Source organism: Nesoenas mayeri (assembly GCF_963082525.1).
Source record: "Nesoenas mayeri genome assembly, chromosome: 1".
In the NCBI taxonomy this organism is placed as follows: Eukaryota; Metazoa; Chordata; class Aves; order Columbiformes; family Columbidae; genus Nesoenas; species Nesoenas mayeri.
The window spans coordinates 42,664,485-42,687,033 of NC_137541.1; the positions used below are offsets into that span (position 1 = coordinate 42,664,485).

General features: G+C 44.6%; 2 protein-coding genes across 2 annotated transcripts in view; one reads left to right on the forward strand and one right to left on the reverse strand.

Annotated features, from left to right (window-relative positions):
- The window catches only part of WDR91 (WD repeat domain 91), an 18,394-nt gene extending 12,133 nt beyond the window's left edge, over positions 1-6,261 (reverse strand). The window contains exons 1-4 of the mRNA XM_080363391.1: positions 6,059-6,261; positions 4,235-4,414; positions 2,068-2,275; positions 1,137-1,219 (exon numbers count right to left, since the gene is read on the reverse strand). Coding sequence (XP_080219517.1) covers positions 1,137-1,219; positions 2,068-2,275; positions 4,235-4,414; positions 6,059-6,181 — 594 coding nt within the window. The 5' untranslated portion in view covers positions 6,182-6,261. The remainder of the gene's footprint in view (positions 1-1,136; positions 1,220-2,067; positions 2,276-4,234; positions 4,415-6,058) is intronic.
- On the forward strand, positions 6,260-20,983 carry STRA8 (stimulated by retinoic acid 8; the record flags this gene model as incomplete). Its single annotated transcript, XM_080363657.1, has 9 exons — positions 6,260-6,649; positions 7,298-7,495; positions 9,075-9,150; positions 10,626-10,710; positions 11,117-11,269; positions 13,949-14,216; positions 15,409-15,485; positions 17,194-17,305; positions 20,909-20,983. The coding sequence occupies 9 exons, from the start codon at positions 6,260-6,262 to the stop codon at positions 20,981-20,983; spliced, it is 1,434 nt and encodes a 477-aa protein (XP_080219783.1).
- Between the last annotated feature and the right edge of the window lie 1,566 nt (positions 20,984-22,549).

Genomic DNA, 22,549 nt, shown 5'->3' on the forward strand with positions numbered 1-22,549 from the left:
AACAGCTTTAATTTGATTAAAAGTACAGAATACAAAATTGGAGGAAACGAAAGAGCTCTATTTCAAAACATACCTTATCCTGCTGTCCCAATTCACTGACCACCTTTGCAGAACCCTCCTGTCAAAGTTTACCTGATCCACTGACTCCATACAGTATAGTGACAAACCTCACGTTTTTCCCCACCAAAAAGCCTCCTTTTTGAAATCAATTATTCTGTTTTACTTCAACATTTTTGGAACAGTGTTGATCAGCTACCAAAACAGTTGAAACAGGAAACACAAAATCATGTGTTTTGTAACACAGGAGGTAAAGCACAAAACTTATTTTACTGATGCGTTCATACAAAGAAAGATCTTAGTTGGTATGGCAGAGGAAGTGAAACTAGAGACCTGCTTACATGAACAAGGCTTTCTGCTCATACATGATCATCCCCATGTCATCTGCAGTTTTGAAAGTTCTTCAACTGTAGATTTCCCATATCTAATAGGAAATTACACTGCGAAAGGATCAGCCTGTGTTATCTGTGTTATATGCTACTGTCAAAAACAAGACAAGGAGCTGGGCAACATTCTGTCTGAACTGGTAAGCCCTTCTTACAGTTTAATGTAAGGTCATTATTTGGGAAACAGACATTCATAACATTTCCATTAGTTGATCTAAATTGCTTTAAGTGCACTGCAACCACGGTTAAGTGGTCATTTCAGAAGTGACAGGTTTTGTCTCTTTGCCAGAAGTTATTGCCCCTTTCTATTGCTCCACCAGATAAAATCTGGAAATGACAACACTATTCACAAGTTTCCATGCAAGGTCAGCCACATACACCCTTAACCTGACTTTAGTTTCAGCTTGACTTCACAGCATAGCAGGAAAGGAGTTTGCACAGTGTCCAGCCACTTCTCCAATAGCACAGGGAGAGGGACAGTAATATCCTAAACAGACATTTCACAATATGATCACAACTCTAAGCCTGCTGGAGACAGTTGAAAGTTAAACCAAAATAACAAAGGACTCACACAACAATCTGTCTTGGAATAACTGCACTGAACAGTTAGAACTTTCTTGAATGGGTGGAACCAATTTTACAAAACTTACGATCTCATGCAGTCAGCAACTAAAGAGTGACTTCAGTTCTGACCTTATGACGCAACGATTCATTTTCTTCTTGTATGAGACTGCTCCTGAGGCATTCAGCTTCGAAGTTCAAAATGACTGGAACTGGTGAGGAATGTTAAAGAAAACCAAGGCAAGAAATTGTGTGCACCTGGCTGAGTACTAAAAGTCAGTGTTTTGTACTGGCCATTTGCCTGTAAGACAGCAAAGTTGTCCAGTTCAAACTACCAGCAAGAAGTGCAACGCCAGAAGACTAGTTATATTTTAGCTACACAAGCTAACTTTGTACTTTCTTTGTACTTTGCAGTTGCATGAACTACTTCACACTCGGGCTTTGCAAGGATTTTAAAATTCTTCCTTTTTACATGTCAGAAGTGGAAGACAAGACAGATCACGTTAATGCCTTAGTGTACACTGAAGAAACAGTTCAAGATAAGCTGTATTCCAGCTGCAGTGTAAACAAACAAGGTGAGAACTTGGTAGTGTTGGACAAGAGGTGTTCTTTCTGAACCAAACTGCCCTATTACAGTGAGCTGTCACTATACAATTTTGTGGATTTCTGTACCCAGGGAGGGGTCTAACAGGAGATGCTAGTTCAGTTATGGATTATGACCCAAGGTTGAAGGCCTGTGTTGCACTGTGCCAAGCAAAGAGGAAAAGCATTTCAAAATGAGATGGGCACAAGATTTGTAGTCACTAGCACAGGGATGAGTTCAGCATTAGCAACAACCACAATTGTTTGTGCTCAGGGAATATAACATATAATCAGATAATTGAACAATAACTATTCCAACATCCTCTGGTAAACACCAGCTTCCTATTAAGTCTTGGCTCTGAACAATCACCTGAAAGCAACATGTTCTGTAATACTATTAATATATTCTTGGCACCAGCGTTAATAGTAAGCGTAACACCAGGCCAAGAGAGATTTAACTATTAGTTGCAAAAAAGGATATGCATGCACTGAAATAAGACGCTCAGGAAGTTGTGCAGAGACACGATAAACGTATCTGCCCACTGGCGCGAGAAATAGGTGGCGAAGGTGGGGTTGGAGTCTGGGGCGGGGAGGAAGGGCAGGACAAACCAATCCTTCCACTCCACCTGGTTCTGGAGCTCAGAGGCCTGCTTGAGGAAAAACTCCTGCGCCTTGTCATTGCGGCCGCTCTGAAACACAGCAAGAAGAACAAGGCTCACACTTCCATTCACACCACCGCATGGGAACATAGGCTCTGCATTATGAACACACTAACAACTACTTTCACCACCCAACAGAGCTAGTGGTTAGTTAACAGATTCATATAGGAACAACAGAGTTTTAAATACATTAGGAGAAGCTCACTAATGCACTTAATCTGACCTTCTTTCTAGTCACCAGCCTCAAAGGCTGAGGCAAATCAAACTGATCACTTACACTGTTTTCTAGCTAAACCAGTACAGTTTGTGCATTGATGTAAGATGTGAGCATTTATACACAGGACTAAAGTGTATTTCAAATTACTCAAGTTTACAGCAGATGTAGCCTGAAAAGGTTTCCATTTGATACATCATTCAGCCAGGACAGTCATGCCTCAAGGTAAGCACAGGGCAAAACAAAACATGAAAAACATGAAAAAATGTGCTTCCAGAAATGTGCATTGATTTTGTCTCCTCCAAAACCCATCATTTAATATTTTCTGTCAGGGAATGGAAACAAGGGAGAAACATTCCTTCTAAATGATAAGAAATGAAACATGAATTCCTGTCTATGCTGTTTGCCGAAGCCCTTCCTATGTATCATATTCCATTTACTTTCCTAGGGTTTCAACAAGATAATCTTTCCTCCATTTTAAGCTCATTATTTTGTGTTCTATTCAAAGCAAACAAAAAAACATGCACTCATTTTTCTCTCCCACATGATCTCGTACAGACTCGAAGCCCACTTCTCCCATCTCTTATGAACTAAAACTCAACTCCACCAACTTCAAGTCACCTTTTTTTCCACTGGACCCTCCAACTCCCTTGATGCTTTAAGAACTGTGGTGCCTGGAAGGCCTGGCTGAGTCCTGCAAGCAGTTTATAGTGGAAGGAATACAGACAATCCTGCCTGTTGATCTCCAGCACTTCAGTAAAGCTCTTCCCTACACTGCTGTTGCCTGCTCCATCGCTCCTTATTCTGCATCAGAGCAGCTGACTACTTCTACCTATATAGAGGCACTTGGAGCCTTTTTCTACCTGTTTCTTCAATTTAGCAAGATTGCTTAGAGAATTATTCTTGTCCTCCTCTGCCACACAAGAAAGTGATTACAAACCTTGTGATCTCTCCCAGTATCCAAGTTATTAGCAGCAGCTGAGCAGGACTGAGCTACCAATACAACCATCCTGTCTGAGAGGGACCTGCCTTCATCTCCAAGTATGAAATCGAGAGCAGCACAGCAGAGAAGGTCTTGGGGGTTCTAGTGGATGAAAGATTGGACATGAGCAGGCAACGTGCACCTGCAGCCCAGAAGGCCAATCGTATCCCGGGCAGCACCAAAAGGAACATGGCAGCAGGTTGAGGGAAGTGATTCTGCCCCTCTACTCCACTCTGGTGAGACCCCACTTGGAGTTCTGTGTCCAGCTCTGGAGCCCTCGGTACAGGAAAGACATGGACCTGTTGGACAGGGGCCAGAGGAGGCCACAAAAATTATCAGAGGGATGGAACAGCTCTGCTGTGAGGACAGGCTGAGAGAGCTGGGGTTGTTCAGCCTGGAGAAGAGAAAGCTCCAGAGAGACCTTACTGCAACCTTTCAGTACTTAAAATGGTCCTGTAAGAAAGATTGGGACAGACTTTTTAGCAGGGCCTGTTGTGGTAGTACAAGGTGTCATGGTTTTAAACTAAAGGAGGGGAGGTTCAGGCTGGACGTGAGGAAGATTTTTTTGCTCCCACTTAACCACATTTCCATCCCACCTGAGCTTCCCTATCCTGCTCACAAGCTTATCAGGCGAGTTTGCATCAAATCCCTTACTTCGCTCCAAATACACAACACATTAATTGCTTGTCCCTTATCCACCAGACCTGTCAAGAGGCTCATATGGGTATTTCATTGCTCTGATTTTAGAGAGCAGGATCTTTTTTAAAACAGAACCCTAAAAATCAAACATTACCTGAACAGTATGTACAAGGTAGTATCGGAATAAGCTAGTTTTCAACTTGTTCACTGTTGGCCGGTACACATCTTCCAAACGGCTGAAAAGGCGCCGGTCCAGATAACTCCAGTAATCCCGCAGGGCAGCCAGATCGTAGCTCTGAACAAACTGCTGCAGCTGGTCCACTATCTTATCTACCTAGAGAGGTCAAAACAGGCAAGGCTGTGGTCACATAGGGGCTCTGCCAGAACAACAGACTTTCTGTAACTTAAAGCTGAGAAGCTTTAATTGCACAAAACCCACTACAATGCACTAATGCATTAGCTATTTTCCTAAGCCATGAAACACTCTGCATTTTGTATTAGCACTCTTCCACTCCACAGCACCTTTCAAATAAGAAGTAAACATGAAGGAACATACTCAAGCACATTTTAACAAGAAGATCACATTTTGTTAAACACAGTTGGTGCAGTTTTTTTGCAAGTAACCAAAACTTTCCATTTCTCTTAAAAGAAGTCACTTGACAATGAAGAAACAGGAAGAATGTGATTAAGTGCTGACAACTCAAGTGCAGCATCTGGAAAACAGTATTATTTTTAAAGGGAAAAAAAATGTATTTAGCCAATGGAAAGAGGAAAACTGCAACTTTTGAAGTACTTTTACCTTGAATAACATCATCTACTAACAAGGCATGGCATAAAAGTTTGCAATCATTTTTTTTGTCATTCTGTCTCTTAAAAAAATAATTTCTGCAATATGAGTAAGGCAGAACGGTAGTGTGGGAATCAACTTTCCGTTCAGTGATTTCTGATGGCCAAGACAGGCATTAGGGGGAAAAAAGAAAATCTGCGCCCAACACAAAATTCAACTGCCAAAGTTGTTAAATGTGTGGTTTGCTCCCTTCTCATCAGTTAATGTGATATGACATCAACCAGCCTCTATTTCTGTGGCTTCCTACAGACAAAAGAAACAGAACTGTGTGACTCCAGCAGTCCTGTCTTAATTTTGTCTTGGGCAATATTATGCCAATTAAATCAATCGTTTGATGATGTCTAAACATCAACAAAGTACTGATGTATTAAAAATAAAAGCAACATGTTTTATGAACGATAAAATGTTGTACTGCTGGTTAAAGAAAAATCTGACAACCCAAAAGACTACAGTCAGCGCCCAGAACTACTGCTGCAGGAACCCAAAGCTTGCAAAAAGGGCTGAAACTGTATTTTCGAGGCCGGCAAACTCTGCGCCAATTTCCACGCTGGTGCTTAAAACATCCAGACTAAGAAGCAGAGCTGTAAAGCCGCTGGACAAAAAGCTCAGGACCGAGAAGAGAGACAGGCAGGGAAACGTCCTCCTGCCGCTGCTCCGTATGCGCGTCTCTCCCGTTCCCCTGGGCACGAAGCTGAGAACTCCGGCCGGTTTACGGCTCGGATGGAGGGGCCACGGGCGGCGGCTTCGGACGGGCCGGGCAGACGGCGGGTGTGACCTGCGGCCCCTGGCTGGGGCACCCGGGGAAGGGATGGAGCCCGTCACCCCCCGCCGCTGCCCCCCGAAGCAGGAGACCCTTCCGCTGCGCGAAGCCGCCTCGCCGGGAGGCTGCGCGTACGTACACGGCGGCGGCCCCGCCACCGGGATGCGAGGGGTCCTGCCTGCGCAGCCAGCCGGGCCCCAGCGCCCCGGCCGCCCCCGAGGCCAGCTGCTTGCGCGGGAGCTTCCCGGACCTGCCCCGTCGCCGCCCGGCCCGCTCCCGTCGCGCAGCCCTGGGAGCGGGTGCGCTGGAGGGGAGCCCGCGGCCTCCCCGCGGGGCACCCTGCCGAGAAGGGGGACGCGGCCGCCGCTTACCCGGAAGCCTTTCTCCCGGTCCGCCTTGATCTCCGCGTCCAGCTGCTTCAGAGCGGCGGTGAAGCCGCGGAAGAGCAGATACTCCCGCACCAGCTCATCCGTCCGCTCCGCCGCCGCCGCCATGGGGGACCCGCGGCGCCGCCAGCTCCGCCCGCCCACGGGCGGGGAGTGGAGGGGGGGCGCTGCCCGGCCGCTAGCGCGATGGTCCGGCCCAGCACCAGCAGGACTACAACTCCCAGAGTGCCTTGCCGCACCCGCCCAGCGCAAGGAACGCCGGGAGTTGTAGTTCCCATCGCTGCACATGCGCACGGCCCGCCCGCCTTTTCCCGCCTCTTCGTTGCCCCACTTCCCCTCCCCGCCAGCGCCTACAGCCCGCGTTTTTCCCACCCCGTTATTGGCTGCCGCCGGGCGCTGGTCGCGTCCCGATTGGCCGTCCGCCACGTGCGGCTCATGTTGCTGGGCGCGGGCGGGCAGAAGCGCGGCGGTGGTCATGGGAGGGGGCCGGGCCGGGCGGGGCGGGGCGGGGCGGGGCGGGATCGGTCGATGCGGATCGATCAGTCGATGCGGATCGATCAGTCGATCGATCGCGGCGTGGGCCCCCGCGGGCTTTCCCCTCCCAGCCGCTGAAGAAACAGCAAGGGCGGGCGTGCTGACGTCTAGGCTGTACTTGCGGTCGGTAACGGGGCGGGGGGTTTCGGTCCGGTCCCCTTGCCTGGAAGGGCTTCCCCAGGGCGGGCACCTCGGGCTCTGTCAAGCCGGGGATGGCTGCAGCGGGCCCGGCTGGGCGTGGGTCTGGCCCTCTAGCACATGCGTATGTCTGGTGTGGTGTCCTGCTCCGATGTCATGATTAATTGGGAAAGAAATGGCCATCCAGTGTAGAAGTCTGGATTTTAATAATGGGGGGAGCTGAGGGGTCAACGGTTTGTGAAGCTGACCCTTGGAAATGGAGCATCAAGTCGTTGCAGGGAAGGGTGCAGGAGGTGGGGGTTTGTCTCGGCCGTGTGTCCTACCACGCCGTTTATTGTTAGTGGCATATTGGGTTTTAGTCAGTACCCACAGATGGCATCCCTCGGGCAAAGAGACGATTTCAAACTCCATTATTCCCTATGAAAAATGAGTGGGGAGTGCTCTTGTCTGTGACCCTAAACTTTCCTTTTCTGTCTGTCCACTACGCAGGCTGTAAGGTTTCATTTTCTCCACTCACACATTTGTTCAGTATAAATAAATGTTGCATTGCAGCTTTTGATGGAGACAGCTGGAGACTGTAGCAAGCCACATGCAGGAGTGAGCCGCAGCCCCCTGACACACCTGCAAGAGGTAGAGCCCCGCGTGGCAAAGCGGCGCTTGTCACAGGCACGCCACCGGGCTACATTGTCAAGACTCTTCAGCAGCTTTCGGGAAGCTGTTTTATCCCAGTCAGACAATTCAGCCTCAAAGGTGTGGAGTGAGAGCTGTATTTCTCTATGTATCACTATTATGCATCGGTATGTTTGAATTTAACCAAGATTATTAGGATGACTGCTCCATCTTTACGGGTGCCTGTGTGTGTGTGTAGTTTCACTGTGTACAGCTTTCATGGATCCCTTTTGCTTTAAAGCTACCAGCTCAGCATGAGCAAGTTGTTCACTTTCCAGTCTCTGGGTCATGGGTTTATCATGTGCCTTATCTGCACTTTTCTTACGGCTTTTTTGCAGCTTCTTTTTAGCTTTGAGGTTCTTTATAGTGCTTTGGAAACAACCCAAGGGATCCCATGATGTTGACTTGATTTCATAGCATTTTGCTATGAAATCAGAACAGTGAATTTAGGCATAGAAGAAGTTATAGAGGAGGGAGAAATTTATTCAGCCTTATGACGTGCACTCTGGCTTCAAGACACTCTGGAAAAATAAGTCAGGGGAGAAGAAAAAGCAGTACTGCTTATTGGTCCTTACTAAACTAAGAACCTATTTAATCAAAATAAAATTGTGTATTAAGATTAAATTGACCCAAAATGCTACTGAAAAGATGGATATTACCATGCTTGAGGCAAAGGGAGTCCTGTGCTCTGAACACACAAAATACTGCTATCTGGGGCTTGTGCCTGCTAAGACTCTTACCTCTCATGCAGTTTGAGGTAAGAGTTTAGTCTGCTTTGTTCTGAACAAGATGCAAATTAAGCAGAAGTTACCATAATCACAGAAGCCAAGACTAAACAGATGTTTGTTCTGTCTGGTCTAAGGGGATTATCTTCACATACTAATTCTTAAAATTGCTTTTTCGTAATATCATGTGCCCCTTGTGTGACTTTGGGGGTCCAAGGAAGTTAATTATCTTCAAGAGCCTAAATACAGAAGTTTATTCATAATCCTAGTGCTTCATGTCTGGCCAAAATATCCAGTGTGAACTCTGCAAGGTACACATCCTGTCTAAGGTGACAGTGGATGGTCTTACTAATCACATAAATCTTTAAATACTTTTGGGATGTGTATGTTTAAATGCATTTGCCATATGTTCTCAGTTATGGTCTCTCTAAATGATGAAGGAATGATGTGCAGCACTGAAGTTATTCCAGTTTACATCGGTGTAGCTGAGAGTAGAATATGGCAAAGGCTTCTCCTAGAAAAATTCTCATGGGAAATTATTAGTAAAGTCTTATGCCTAAAGTTGGTAGACATCCAATAAAACTTAACGGCATGGTATTTCTGGACATGCTCCAAGAAGAGAAGGATCCAAACAAGACCAGTTGCTGATGAAAGAAGATTAGAGTTAAGTAGCAAATACGTGACTGTGTTGTGTGTATGTATTGCATAATATATATCCAGATGTTTATATTCTGTATTTAAATTTGCTCTGCTATTAGTTCTTTCTCCTTTTCATATGGATAATGGTAGCTGGTGAAACAACACAGTTGTTTTCACAAGGACATTGAGATAATGGGAGGTCAAAATGAAGGAAAAGTGAAGAAAACAACCAAGGCGTGTTAAAACATGAGTCTAGTCAGAGCAGAGAGTGAGTTCTGATTTCTTCTTATGTTTAGTATCAGGTTTTGCGTAAGGCTAAGAAATCTATCCAGAAGCTGGAGCAAACCTTGGGTTCTTTGCTGAAGATGAAAGGTACTGTACGCAAGTATTTGCCTTGGACAGAGTGCCTGGGCTTGTTTTTTGTTTGTTTGTTCAACAGAGACAGATAGGTACACAGCTGAGCCCATTAAAGCATTAGAGCCAGCTGTGGCTTTAGTTGCAGCAATAAGCAAGGGATAGCACAAAAATATATCGACCCACTAAGCACTGCACCTCAGAAATTCCCCTCTCACTTGTTCCTACCCCCTCCCCAGCCTGGGCAAAGGAAGGAAACAAGTAATTCCTGCTACCCGGTGGCAGAAGGCAGGTCAGACAGCGTGCCCTTGTCACCCCGCTGCTGAGTCCCCCCATGGCATGTGTGGGGCTGTTGTGGGTCCCCAGGCTGCACACTTGAGCTCCCACTGTGCTCCTCCTGGCCACAGCCACCAGGCACGGTGGGCGTCACAGTTGTCATGGGCACCTGGCGCTGGGAGTCCAGCACGGCCCGAGTGTAAACTTCAAAACAGCAGCGTCTGGTGTGAGGTAAAGCAGGAGGACAGAGAAGCTGTTGAAGAGTTCCTAGTATAGGAAATTGAAAGCTCTAGTTAAGAATTCACTTGGATAGAAACAGGTAAGAGCGATGCTGTGGGTTTGTTTTCTCTCAGTTTGGCGGGGCGTTTTCATGCACTTCTCCGTTATCACCCGTGACACTGTGGGCCAGGGTGGTCCAGCATGCGTTGTGAACAGGTGACACTGCTCCTGCTATGGGGCTTCACGCATTTGCCAACCTGCCTTCTGTTCTCTGATGCTGCCCACTGCCTCCGGTGGCAGCACGTAGGAGTAGGGGCTGATGGGGTAGAGACTTTGGAGATATTTTTGTGCCCCTTCAAGTGTCCAAATTGCTGTCAGCTGGGAAAAAAAACATTGCTTATTCATGCAGCTTACACCTCCAATTTGCATCAATTAAAAGTCCCAGTGCTTAAAATGGGCAATCTTTTCTGAACCCATGTTGTTGGATAACCCATAGAAGTCAGTCACAGGTAGAAGCAATAGTCTGACAGAGGAAAATTGAAGGGATCACAAGCAGTGAGGCTGGTTGAGTAGAGTTGGGAAGTAAACCTCCCCTTTTATTTACTTGTGTATATGTACAATTCATACTGCTTGTGAATGACGGGTTGATTGTTAGGGGTTTTTACATGCTATTTGCTCATTATGTGGCAATCACGAAGTACTGTATTGACTAGCACTTGTCTGGACTTTGATTTGCTGGTTGTTTTCACCATCAGTTATGTCAGACCAACATTAGGAAGAAGACACATTCTAAGTTCCTCAATGATTACAAACTCCCAATAATGCTAGTTATATTATAGGAGAGGCAGAAGTTTCTTCTTTTACATCATTTTTGCCTAATGAAAAGCTGTGGCTCATGAAGAACCAGTTGTTGAAATTATTCTGTTTGATTGGGGCTGAGGGTGAGAGGGAAACCAGAAGTGGCACTGATGTGACAGTAACCTTTCTGCTGACAACAGAGTCCTTCAGCCTGGAGGATGGAAACCCATCCAGCATGGGGGAAGTCAGGGAGGAATATGTCAAGAGGCACTTCAGCAGTCACAGGTGAGGACTTATACCCATCAAGGAAAGGTGATAATACTTCGTACTTGCTTCCATCCCAGCATCTCTGAACCTCTTTGTTATTGTTACTGAATTTCCAAGCAGAGGCATTTCCAAGCATCATGAGGAAAAGGTGAAGAGATTTCACCTGGCCCCTTTAATCCTGTACGGTGCATGAACACTGCAGGCACCTTGTTGGTCTCTTTTCCAGTCAGTGCTTGTATTTCCTTTCCCTTCTATGTAGCTCATGTACACCAAGAACTTCTCATTCGCCCACAAAGCAAAAGGAGGAGGAGAAAGCTGGCTTGGGAGGAACAGCCCTTGTTCTCTGGAGTGACCATGACAAGGGCCTTATTAATCCAGTTAAGGAGTTGTTTATGTGGCTCTTTTTCTGGTGTGCTCTTTCCAGCACTGCATCAGCCTCAGAAGCTGCGAGTGAGAGTGACTCTAGCATCTGGAATTTGATTCAAGAATGTGAAAAACAAACAATGGAAGAGGATGAGAAGCCAGAATTTGCCCAGTGTCCAGACACTTCATCCCCGGATCTGGTGGAATTCGAACGGTAGGTGCACCCCATGTTGCCTTCGTTTTTTTTAATTTGTTTGCATTAACACCATTGCTGCCATTCGCATGCCCTGCTGGTGATGGAGCTCAGCACCTCCCAAGCCCCTTACCTGCAACTTACATGTGAATGACCTCCCACCGTCATAACAGCCCCCAGCTCTGCAGGCCTTGGAAAATCCCTGAGGATTTTCCACCCATCCTCAGAGGAAAAAAAAACATTAAGTGTGTCAGTGGGTGTGTGCCCATGGTTTACAGCTGCCCGGGTGGCTGGCAGAGTGAGATGCAATGTATCTATTAACAGTAGTGGTTTAACAGGCAAGCTCAAGTGGAACAGGAGGTTATTCATCCAGAATTATTTCTGCAGGTGCATATCTCTGTGTGCTGGTGGAAGATACCAGAAAGCACTCCTCAAAATGTCTGCAGCGTGGGGAGGATGGGGGGAACCTAAACACGTGTGTGCTACACTTATAGCTAGTGGGTACGAGTCTAACCCCCTTTAGGACCAGCTCCCAAGTGCCTGGTGCAGGATCTAAAAATCCAAAACCATTGTCTTCATGTCAGCGGCCCATATATTTTAATCTGGGATTGTTATGGTAAAATTACTAGCTTTTTTTCGAAGTTATCAATATCTTAAGACTGAGTACGTTCATCACATTCTTCCACTTGCTGTCAGACAGCACTAGGAGATTCTTAGGGGTCATGGATGCTTTTCCGAAAGGATAAGTGTTCATTTCATTGTAAAGATTTGAGAAACAGATGGATTTCTAATCTATCCTGTACTATCAAGCAGAGTCTGTTTTCCCCTGGACGTTCCAGAGTTAAGGATATGCAGTGCAGGAGAATCCACAGCTGCAGCTGGCAACCTCCTCCACAGCATCACCACCATAAACAAAAACTTTGGCAGTTTCTCATTCTTATTTGCTTTCAACTGATGCTTATTTATAAAAATTCCCTTGAGTTATTGAGTTTTTCATCAAAATGAGCCTGCAGTTGTGCCAGCAGATGGCACCAGCTGCCTACTACTGTTCTTGCTTTTGCTCCTGTATGAATTGGAGATGGCTGTAGTAAGGTATCATTTACAAGACCTTGAAATGTGCTGAATCAAGCTTTTCTGGGGGAAGGAAGCTTGGCTTCATCAAATACTGCACGACAGAGCTGTAAACACCTGATTTTCCCATTCTTCATTGACAAGGTTGACCAGGGCCTCTGCCATGGGGGCTCTGGCACTTATCCTACTGTTTCACAGGAGCCTGCAGCTGGTTCGTGGCTAATTCTTCTCAAGAAAATATCTTTTATAACAGTCGTAAAACAATATGGACTCTTTAGCAAATAAAATAACAGCCTTTTGGTGATCAACTGATCACATTATTTGGGCAGCATCAGAAATGTTTTGAGCTTCAACAGACTGTTTTGTTTTTCCATGCTCAGCAGCAGGAGCTACGATGGGAGGACCACACAGCACTCTCTGTCCAGTGCAAGATGTAGTTGTCTCCTTCCAGCTGGGAAGAAAATAACTGAGTCACAGTTCAAGCTTAATTTCTTTATCAAAGCTGTCTAATGGTGATTCAGATTCACCTGTTTGAGAAACTCCAGATAGTTTCTTTGGAGCTGGACATCCAGAATCCTTAATGAGCACATGAAGACACTTACTCCCCTTCCAGTATTTTGTCTCCAGCAATGGTGGAAAATGCTCCAGAGTATGAAAACTGGATTTTAAACAAGTTGAGGCTTGTGTGCAGAATTATCTTAAAATTTTCAATATTTGTTTGCTGGAACTAATTTAAAAAAAAAAAACCACTGAGCTTTTTTGAGTTACTTTCTCGTGCAATACTGTTCAGTTAATCAGGAAGTGTGCTCATTTGGGAAATCTTCCAAGGAATCGTTTCAAGCCCAAACTTAGTAACAATGTGTGCTGTTTATAGAACTCTTGGTTTGTACTCCTTTGATCTTGTTATTTTCCTCTGAGAAGCTCTAAGCATTTAATTAACATAAAATAACCTTCAGTGCTGCTTTCCAAAGCAGACATTATTATCCCTCGTTCATTGTGCCACAGGGTGCTGACAGTAGAATCAGGTTCATTCTGAGAATTTGTCACCTGGTTGAAATTACGACACTTACGTTCCATTACCAGTTTCACTACAGAGTGGATGGACGTCAGTCCTAGGAATGTAAAATGGAGGAAATTGAGCTCCCGTGCTTAATTAAGGCAGAGCATCCAGGCCCGGGGTAGTCTCTTTCCGTCTGTGTGTATAGTATTTAACATGTCAGGATATGACCTCAGCCCAGGCTTTTAAGTGTATTGCAATGCCAGTAAAAGTATAAAAAGTGACTTACAGTGTAAAAGCCTCAGGATACAAATGCAAGTAACTCAAAATCTATTAAATGCCAGAATGAGGTTTGCCTGTGCAACAAGTAGAGCCTGGAGCTTCTGTAATGAGGCAGTCCTGCTGGGACTGGGGCTGGAGCCTGCCTTTTGCAGATGAAATCTTGGCAAAATAGGGTTGCTAAACCCTTCAAACAGTGTTGGGCAACCCTCAGTAATTGTGTGAAGTCTTAGTGGGGGGCAGTCAGTGAAGTAGTTACAAATCAGAGCTACTCCCCAGCCTCCTGCTGATTTACAGTAGATGGCTGCCTCATAGCCTGCTCCTAAGAGATGCTCCCTTTCCTTTCATTACAGATACCTGTATTTTTATAAGCACACAGTGGACCTGCTGATAGAGCATGGGATTGTTTGCACTGAGGAGGTGCCTCTTCCTGAGGTCTCCACAGCTATTTCCTACCTCTGGCAAGAGCTTTCTGAAGAAAGGAGAGACAGCATCTTGCAGTACTATAGCCAGAGAGATTTCCTCATGGATCCTAAGGCTGCATGCACGGAAGGTAGTGTGAGGGACAGCCGAGGTAACAGTCAGGAAGCCAGTGGTTCCTCAGTCTCCACACTAGAGGAAGTAAGTGCTCAGTAACACACACCGTTGGCCTCTGAAGCTCAGAGCCTTCAGTTGCTAATTGGCTCGGCAGCTTTTAATTGGAAAAATAACAGTAGTTGTAATTAAGCTTTCCCAAGACCACTTGAATGCGTAAGTGGAGGCAATAGGCAGTCTTTGAGTAAATGTCTGCACCGAGTTCTCTCTCGGTAAGATACACAGCAAGCTGTAGGAGTGCAGTGGTAATAATCCTGCTAATCTCCACTGACCTATAGAGTTTCTGCACTAAGTAACATTTAAATTTGCTCTAACTTGTTCCAGAGGGAGCAAGACTGAGAATGATGCAGTTACTGTGCTCCACAAACTCTCCAAGGAGCACAGATGAGCTAGAGCTGGAAGGAATAACCAGTTTGTCAAGGCCTGGTGTGTTTTGGGTTGGGTGTTTTTTTTTCATCAAAGCACTTGGTAGCAAAGATAAAGTATTTGTAGAGCAGCTCCAGTGGTACAGGGCCAAATGACTGGCTGCGCAGAGCCAAGAAGCCAATGACTGAGTATACCAAGGCATTTGTTAAAAAGAGATGAAATAACAGCAACTAGCTGCTCAAAGACATGCAATTTTCTTAGCTGCAAGGGAGGGCCAGTTGTCCACCTTTAGCATATAAGTAATTGCATTGACACAGTCTCAGGACACAGCTCATATAGCTGACCTTCTTAGGAAATGTCCTGGGGATGTTGCATGCTCAGTACTTTATGGCACAGAAAATGTGTGGACTGCATAAGGGCAGAGTGAACTAATGAGCTGCTCAGTCTGTCGTAGGGAACATGCAAACTCCTTTGTAAGCCAGGAATCAGATCTGGGGAGACTGGCTGGTACAGCTGACGTCTCCAGCCATAAGCAGCAGCCCCCAGTCAAGTCTCTAAAGCACTAAGACAATTAATGTTTTTACTGATTTTTTGCAGAGATGTTATGTCTCATTGAGGTTGAAGCATGAGCCCAAGGGAATGGACTAACTTTGTGTTCCTAGTTGTGAAATGCAGTTACTCCTTATTATTCCTGATTCCACAAAACCCTCTTGTTTTACTCTAGCCGTAAACGTACCTGTTAAGTGGATTAAAAGAATATTGTGCTTTTAAGACTTCATTATTAAAAGTGGTGCCCTAGGTAGAACTGTTAGATGGCTGGATATGTTGACATCTGAAGTGTTTTGTCCGATAGGTGATGTTTGAAGATGCGCTTGATGTTGCTGCTGGTTTCCTTGACAGAAGTGAGACTCAGGGAATGTCTAGCCAGAGGTAAACTATAAACTCACCCCTTTTGCTAGACAAAGTAAGTTAACAGACCCTTGTCAATATTCCCCAGCAAGTTTGCTGTGGAGTAAGGCAGTAGCCCAGCTTCCTTTTCTGTGCCGAATTTTTAGTAAATGAGGAGAATAGCAGCCTCTAGCAGTCATGCTCACAATAATACTGTCTCTTAAGGTCCAAAAGTGAAATGGTTAATAGGCATTTATGACAGAATCAGTGAGAATCACTTTTAAAGAGCACCCCATCACTTCAGGATAACTGGGGTCCTTCTGATTTTATTCACCACTCTGCATAGCTTTCCATCTTTTCAAATTACAGTATTTGTAATGTTTCCCTTTTCTCTTTCTCACTAACTAGGTCTATGAGGACCAAAAGGTATACCCCTGGTTAGCTAATCATAAACTGTACTCTCATTTAATGAGACAAAAATTATCATTTTTTTAACATTGTCTCCTTTACCTTTTTCAAGTACTCTAATTCAATCACAAGGAGGTGATCAAGCTAAAGTGTGTTTGACCTGAACAGTAACATCAAAGAACCACAAGACCTGTTAAATAATAACATCTCTTTCCTCTGCAGGTCAGATGAGTACCTAAAAGAGAACATGTCAGATACAAAGCTGACGCTGCCTTTGATTTTTCCCAGTAGACCAAAGAAAGAAAAGCATTGCTTTTCTCAAGAGGAAAATCACATTATGACTCATCTTTTATGCATTCTTGCTACTTAATCTTCATTAGGATTGTTTCTCTTTGCAAATAGTGGGTTTAATCTGTTTTTTTTAATCCTGTTTTCTACTTACTTTTTCCATATTTAGAGAGCTCTTTAGTGTGAATCTCTTCCTCTCTTTCACCACTATTCCAGAGCAGAATGAATGGAAATAAGGTTATTTTGGCTATTTATCAGAATATACTTGAATACATAATAAAGCTTAACAAATATGTATCCATTAAATAACATTTACTAGGTCATAATTGCTGTTTGCTTTCAAAATGAGATTAAGTATTCCTTAATACTACAATGTATTGCTATAATCTTTGCAGTTGTTTTAGGTCCCAGATTAGATTAGTATTTCAGTGGTCAACATTTATCCTGTTCCTTTCCTTCCCTGTCACTCTGTGCCTTGTAACTCTGGACAGAGGCAACATCTGGACAGAGGCAGAACTTTGTAAAATCCCAGGCAGAATATAGGGGTTAGGTCTGGAATGGATATCTTAGCTTTTTGCCAAAGTTACCCGAGTACAAACCTGCCAGTGGCAGCTAATATGTCATTTCATGACCACATGTTACTGCATTCACTCAAAAACTACCAAAGAAGTCAAAGCTGTTCCTCTGAACAACCTTACCAAGTATACTATCAAATAACCATTGTTGCTCTCTGTTGTAATGGATATATACTTACCCAAAACAGTGTTACTACAGCTGTCACGTATCAGTGAATCTCTTTATTGTGATACTGGTCTCTTGTATTGCTCTTCTCTGTTCTTACGTATCTTCCTTGCATTTGTTAGACAATATCTTGTGAATATGTCTACCTCCGGTCCTCTCTGTCTTTCTTGGCTATTATCCTTAATATCTGAATAACACTGAAAAAAATTGGAGTGTTTTTTTTTATTTTATAAATAAAATGTGGAGGAGAGAAAGTAAATAGGAGGAGAATGAAGGAACAGGACATTAAATATTGTATCTGTTGCATTTTCAGTTCAGCATTTGCAAGCAGCACTTCAGAAAATCCAGAGGATCACCACAGACTCTATGTGCAGATCACCAACTTCCTGAAAAGCCTCTTCTTTGCTAATACACAGTTTTGCCAGGTAAGCGTTGCCAACGGATTACTTATAGAAGGAGCAATTTATTTCTGTCATTGTCAGAAAGGGATTTCTGCTTTCCATGTTTCTGATTGTATCGTCCAGAGTCATTACAAATAACACCTTGGGGTTCAGCATTTCAGATGTGTCATTCGAAAAAGTCAGTAGGATTCCCTTTGTAAGAGGCAAAGTCTGAGGGTTTATTATTGCCTAGGATATTATTCAAAATGGCAAATGGCGTGAGTTGTTTGTTTGATTTTGTTGTTATTGTTGGTTGGGTATGGTTTTGTTTTTTTAGTTTTAATTGTTATTATGAAAGTCCCTTGTAGAAAAGCTTGAGTGATCTCATCTGAGCAGACAAAGCTCACTTTGCAGTTCTCCATTAACCCCCAGCTGCTTCATTCAGAGCTCAGTAGAGCCACCATTTGCTTGTCGGGGTGCCAGGTTCCCTACCCTGAGGTTCCCTCCACTGGGAAGCCCTGTGACTAGAGCATTCCTATCCTTTAAAAAGCTGATAAACAGCTACTGGGCTGCCTCTTAACCTCAGCCTACTGTTACCAGTTTGCTAACGCAGAAGTCGTCGTGTTTGCTGTGTTCTTCCTCCCCTTCTTGCCCTCCTGCCAAGGAAGTGGCTCAGAGCTTGCATGTGGGTGGAGGACCAAAAGGGAGATATCCCTCAGCCAGAGCATGATTGTTTGGGCTCAGAGACAATTGTACCACTACAGTAGCCACTGTTTTGCTATTTTCTATCACCTAGCTGCTACACAGTCTCTGTTACTTGAGCAGATGCTCCTTGGAAGGAAATAAGTGTGTTTGTGACGAGGGGTAATTGGGACAGAAAACAAAGCAGAAACTAGTGTTGCATCACTGGCTGAATCTATCACATGGTGACTGCTGCGTGCCATTTGGTTCCCCCCATCTCAAGGACACTGTAGCACTAGAGAAGGTGCAGAGCATTGGCAGCAGGCACAGCAAAAGGCACTGAACAGGAGCTAATAGAGTAGGACTCTTCTGAAAAAAAAGACCAAGGTGTACCATGAGAGAATTTTGATCCCAAATGGTGTGGATTTGGTACACAGAATGATTATTCATTTTGTCTAACACCAGAAGAACTAGAAAACAATTAAATGAACAAACATATTTAAAAAATACTTGTGCATGCAGATTACCAGATTTAACTCTTGGGGCATCAATCCATTGACAGTTACTAAAATCTGAATGTCCAGATACAGTTCTCAGCTCAGAAGGTGCTCACAGCAGAGTGTGCTGTAATGTAGGAGCTTATATTGTGGAACAGAGCACACTACACACAAAATTCTTGCGTTTGAGGTCTAAACATCCATTCCTGGCTGTTGTCAGAGACCAGGCACTAATGTACACAGCTCTTTGGTCTGTGAATAACTATGCTCTTCATAAGAGCGGAGCTCTGCCTGTGTTTATATAAATGATCATAAGCTGAGCACTCCTAGAAAATGAATGAAAGCTTTAGGCAAGATAGGGTATTTTCTGGTTTAGAGTTTCTTTTTTGAACATCATGCCTGGCAGCATTGGGTGGTCCCATTTTGTCCTTCTGCATGGTGCTGCATTGTTACCTGTGAGCCCGTCACAGTCCATCTCACAGCTCCCAGATAAGGTGGTATGAGGAGAGGCAGCGTCTCTTTCAAGCTTTAAAGAAGGACATTTGAAATAAGACTAGGAGAATGGGAATGATGGGAAGACAGGCAGCAAAAGAAGCTGAAGTACTGAAAACTGGCAGTTGAATGAGCTCTGTGAATCCAAAATAAAATAAAAGGCTGCACGCGCTTCTTTTATGCAAGAACTTTGAGTTGTCTGCAATAAGACAATAAAAAGGGAGTTGGAGCAGAAATCACCCAAGCTAGAGAGTACTGATAATGTGAAGGTCACAATCTGTTTTGATTTAGATAACTGCAGTACAGCACATCTAGAGAATCCTGCCAAGAGGCCAAAAAAATTACAACTAACTAGAACTGTTTTGTTTGAGAGCTGAAATTCAGGTCCATCTCAAAGCAAACAGATTGAAGTGGTTATGGAAGTGGTTGCAGAGCGGGGCTAGGAGATGTTTCAGCTAGCTTGAATCAACACACCAACTCAGACAGCAGCAGAGAGCTCAGTATAGGCTACACACCTTACTCAAGAAATTGGGCTACTAAGAGCATCAGGGACTCCTGAAGTTGAGAGGGAAAGGAGCCCCTCCTGCTGACCCTATGGCTGTGACTGAACCCCAGCAGACCATTCCCCTTCCCTGGATGTGATACGTGTGCCGGTACCACAGTAGCTCAGGAGTTTTGGCAGTGCTGGGATAAATTGTCCCAAGGATACAGTGATGTCCTGGTGCCTGTGCACACACCTTGTAGAAGACAGAGAGGTGGGTAGCAGGTGCCAAAGCGAGGCATGCGATGTGCACCTGACTGAAATAAGAAAGGCAGCAGATGGTCTCCTTCCCTTTAATCTGATGAGGTGACGCGTTTCATTGCTGGTCATTACATGCTGGCCTTTGTTATGCCATTTCTGGTTAAGTGTCCACGTACAAAGAACTATTGTGAGATTGTGTATCACGTATTTCACCATTTCGTAGTCGCAGATCCACCGAGCGCAGCTCCTCTTGAGCCGCTGCCCTGGCTCTCAAGGCTGCCAAGGGCATGCACCCCACTGGTATAAAACACTTAAGAAAGACCCACACAAGAGGAGGGAGAAAATCATTTGGGCAGGAAAGGGAGGGCTCTTAAAAGGACAGTGACCCAAAAATGAGGACAGGAGCATAGAAGCTACATGGTAGAGAACTATTTCTTAATTAATCTCATGCCCAGAAATCTTGTAGTTTTCCAAGAGCTATTGTCTTCAGGTCACATCATATGAGATGCTTAGCAGCAAAGGCAGTAAAGAATTAATTTAGACTGAGGTCCAAAGGTTTTTTCAGTATCTAAGTGAAAGCCAGTGGTTTTTTTTCTAATTAGCACTGAGCACATTTGCAACTTCAAAGGCAGGCTTTCTTTCAAAATTATGGATTTTAGATGAGTCACTTAACAAGCAAATGGGATTTAATGCCCCTTAAGCTATACATTTTTTAAATAGCACCTATTTTTAAAAACAGTCTTACACTAAAGAGACTTGCATCAATGCAGAAAGTGGACTAGATGGACTGCAGACACAAACACTTTAATCTCCTAGACTTTGATTTCTCAAGAGCCACTTGTTCTCTGTAAGTTGGCCAAAGAGAAGACCATTTCCTTCTGTTTCTAAAAGAGCAGCAAAGCCTGAAGTCAGCAGAAGTTAATGGCTCAGGGAAGCTCTCATGTTGTCAGAGCCTGTTATGTGACCCACCTGCTACCACAGTCAGTAAAACCTGTCTAAACTATGTAAATAGACACAGGCCAGAGTCCTGTGATTTTAGAAATAAATTGGTTGAAAATTTGAGCCGTTCTTCATCAGGCACTTGACAAGTGCTGGTTGCTGATTCAGAGAAGAAGGAGAGTTCATGGTGCACTAGCTGACACATGCCAGCACTTGACGAACTAACTGTATATTTGAAACACAATCAACTTCTGCTGTTTTTAACTCTGCTTGGTTTTGTTGTGGGGGGGCTTTCAGGAAGAAGATCTTCAGTTTGATTATGAGACTGTGATGCTGAGGTGCACTGAGACCTTCGATGATGAAGATTTCTAAGCAGTATCTCTGTTTGCTAACATTTCGCCGAGCATTGCTGGGTACACCAGGCACTTGAGGAGACTGCATCTCTTTCAGTGAAGCACTTCTCTGAGCAGTGTGGAGACACTGTGTTAAAGTGGTTTGTTACTGTTGGCTTCCCATTCCCTCATCAGTGCTTCTTGACATCAGTTGAGTAAGTTCCAGGGTTTAGATATTTATAAAATCTTAAGAAATACTCTTGTCTATTGCTTTTTAATGTTTAATCTCACTTCCCAAGTAAACTGAGACACATACAGTTAGGTGACCTTGCCTAGCAGAAGCTGTGGGAGAGCTGCAGAGATGTCACATCAGCAACAGCCTGTGCACCCCCATAGGATGCAGATCTTGAACTGCAACCTGCAAAAATCACAATGCCCCTGCATCCTGGCAGCGATTATTTTTCCTGTAATATTTTTTTAATTTGGGCTGACAAGGAGAGGGTGGTTTCCTCACAGAAAGTGAGATGAGGCTCTTCCATCTCTTTTTGAATACAACAGCAGTGGCCACCCACTCCCGAATTGTCCAGAGAAGAGCAGGCACAGTAATACACTTTGGATTATTTACTTTTGCAAAGTGAGGAAAGCTGAGTAAGCAGCCCTGTGCTTTTCTGCCACATCTCATTCTTTGGTGAGTAGTACTGCTCAGATAGTGTCTCAGAAATTAAAAACGATGTGAAGATGAATAAAATCCTTCATCCCTCTGAGCTATCATTAGAGGCTCTCTGCAGACTTAGCCAAATGGTGTTCTGGCAGTGGTTATGCTGAGGTCATGCTAACAGCTGTCACAAACAGAAAGGCTAAAAGGTTTATTTCAAAATCTAAACTAAAGCTGGCATGCCCAGATATCTGTCACTCTTCAGCAGCCAGGCTTTTAGGTTGAATCCAAGAGGGCTGGGCTCAAGCCCAGCACTGCCTTGGTGTACAAGAGCATGGTACATGCAGCTGTATTCAGGCAAACACATGTGAAGACCAGTACTGAAGTACGGGGGAGAATAATTCCTCCAGAGCACCTGCTGTCCCTGCAGCTCTGGCTGTGGTAGCACTCCCAAGCTGATGTTTGCCAGGCTGCTGTATTTGGAAGTGGGGCTGGGGGTCCTAATTGCAGATCCTGTTTGGGTTTGAGCCCTGCTGTGTTCTCCAGGGGTGCAGCCCTGCTTTTTCCTGGCCTTCCTAGTGTGCTTCATGTATACAGGCTACCATTGCTTTGAGGCTATAAGCAACACTGGCCCTCTCTCCTCCTCCTCCTCTCCCTCTCATTCCACAATGTCAAGCATGTCCATCCCCTGGGCAGTCTGGGTTTTGGGACATGTGCTGGTTGAAATACATGTACAGACTTTGCAGAGAATCCAAGGTTAAATCATTTTCCTTTACTAGTACAAGAGACATACATACATACATACCTAGAGGAGTAAGTATTTGCAGCCCCTCGCTTTACAATATATTGAGCATCACATAGGGCAGTCCTGCTGCCCAGCTCATGTCTTCTTGTGGGAAAGGCATGAAAATGAGCTGCTGCTGAGCCATTCTAGAGACAGTGCACCTAGGT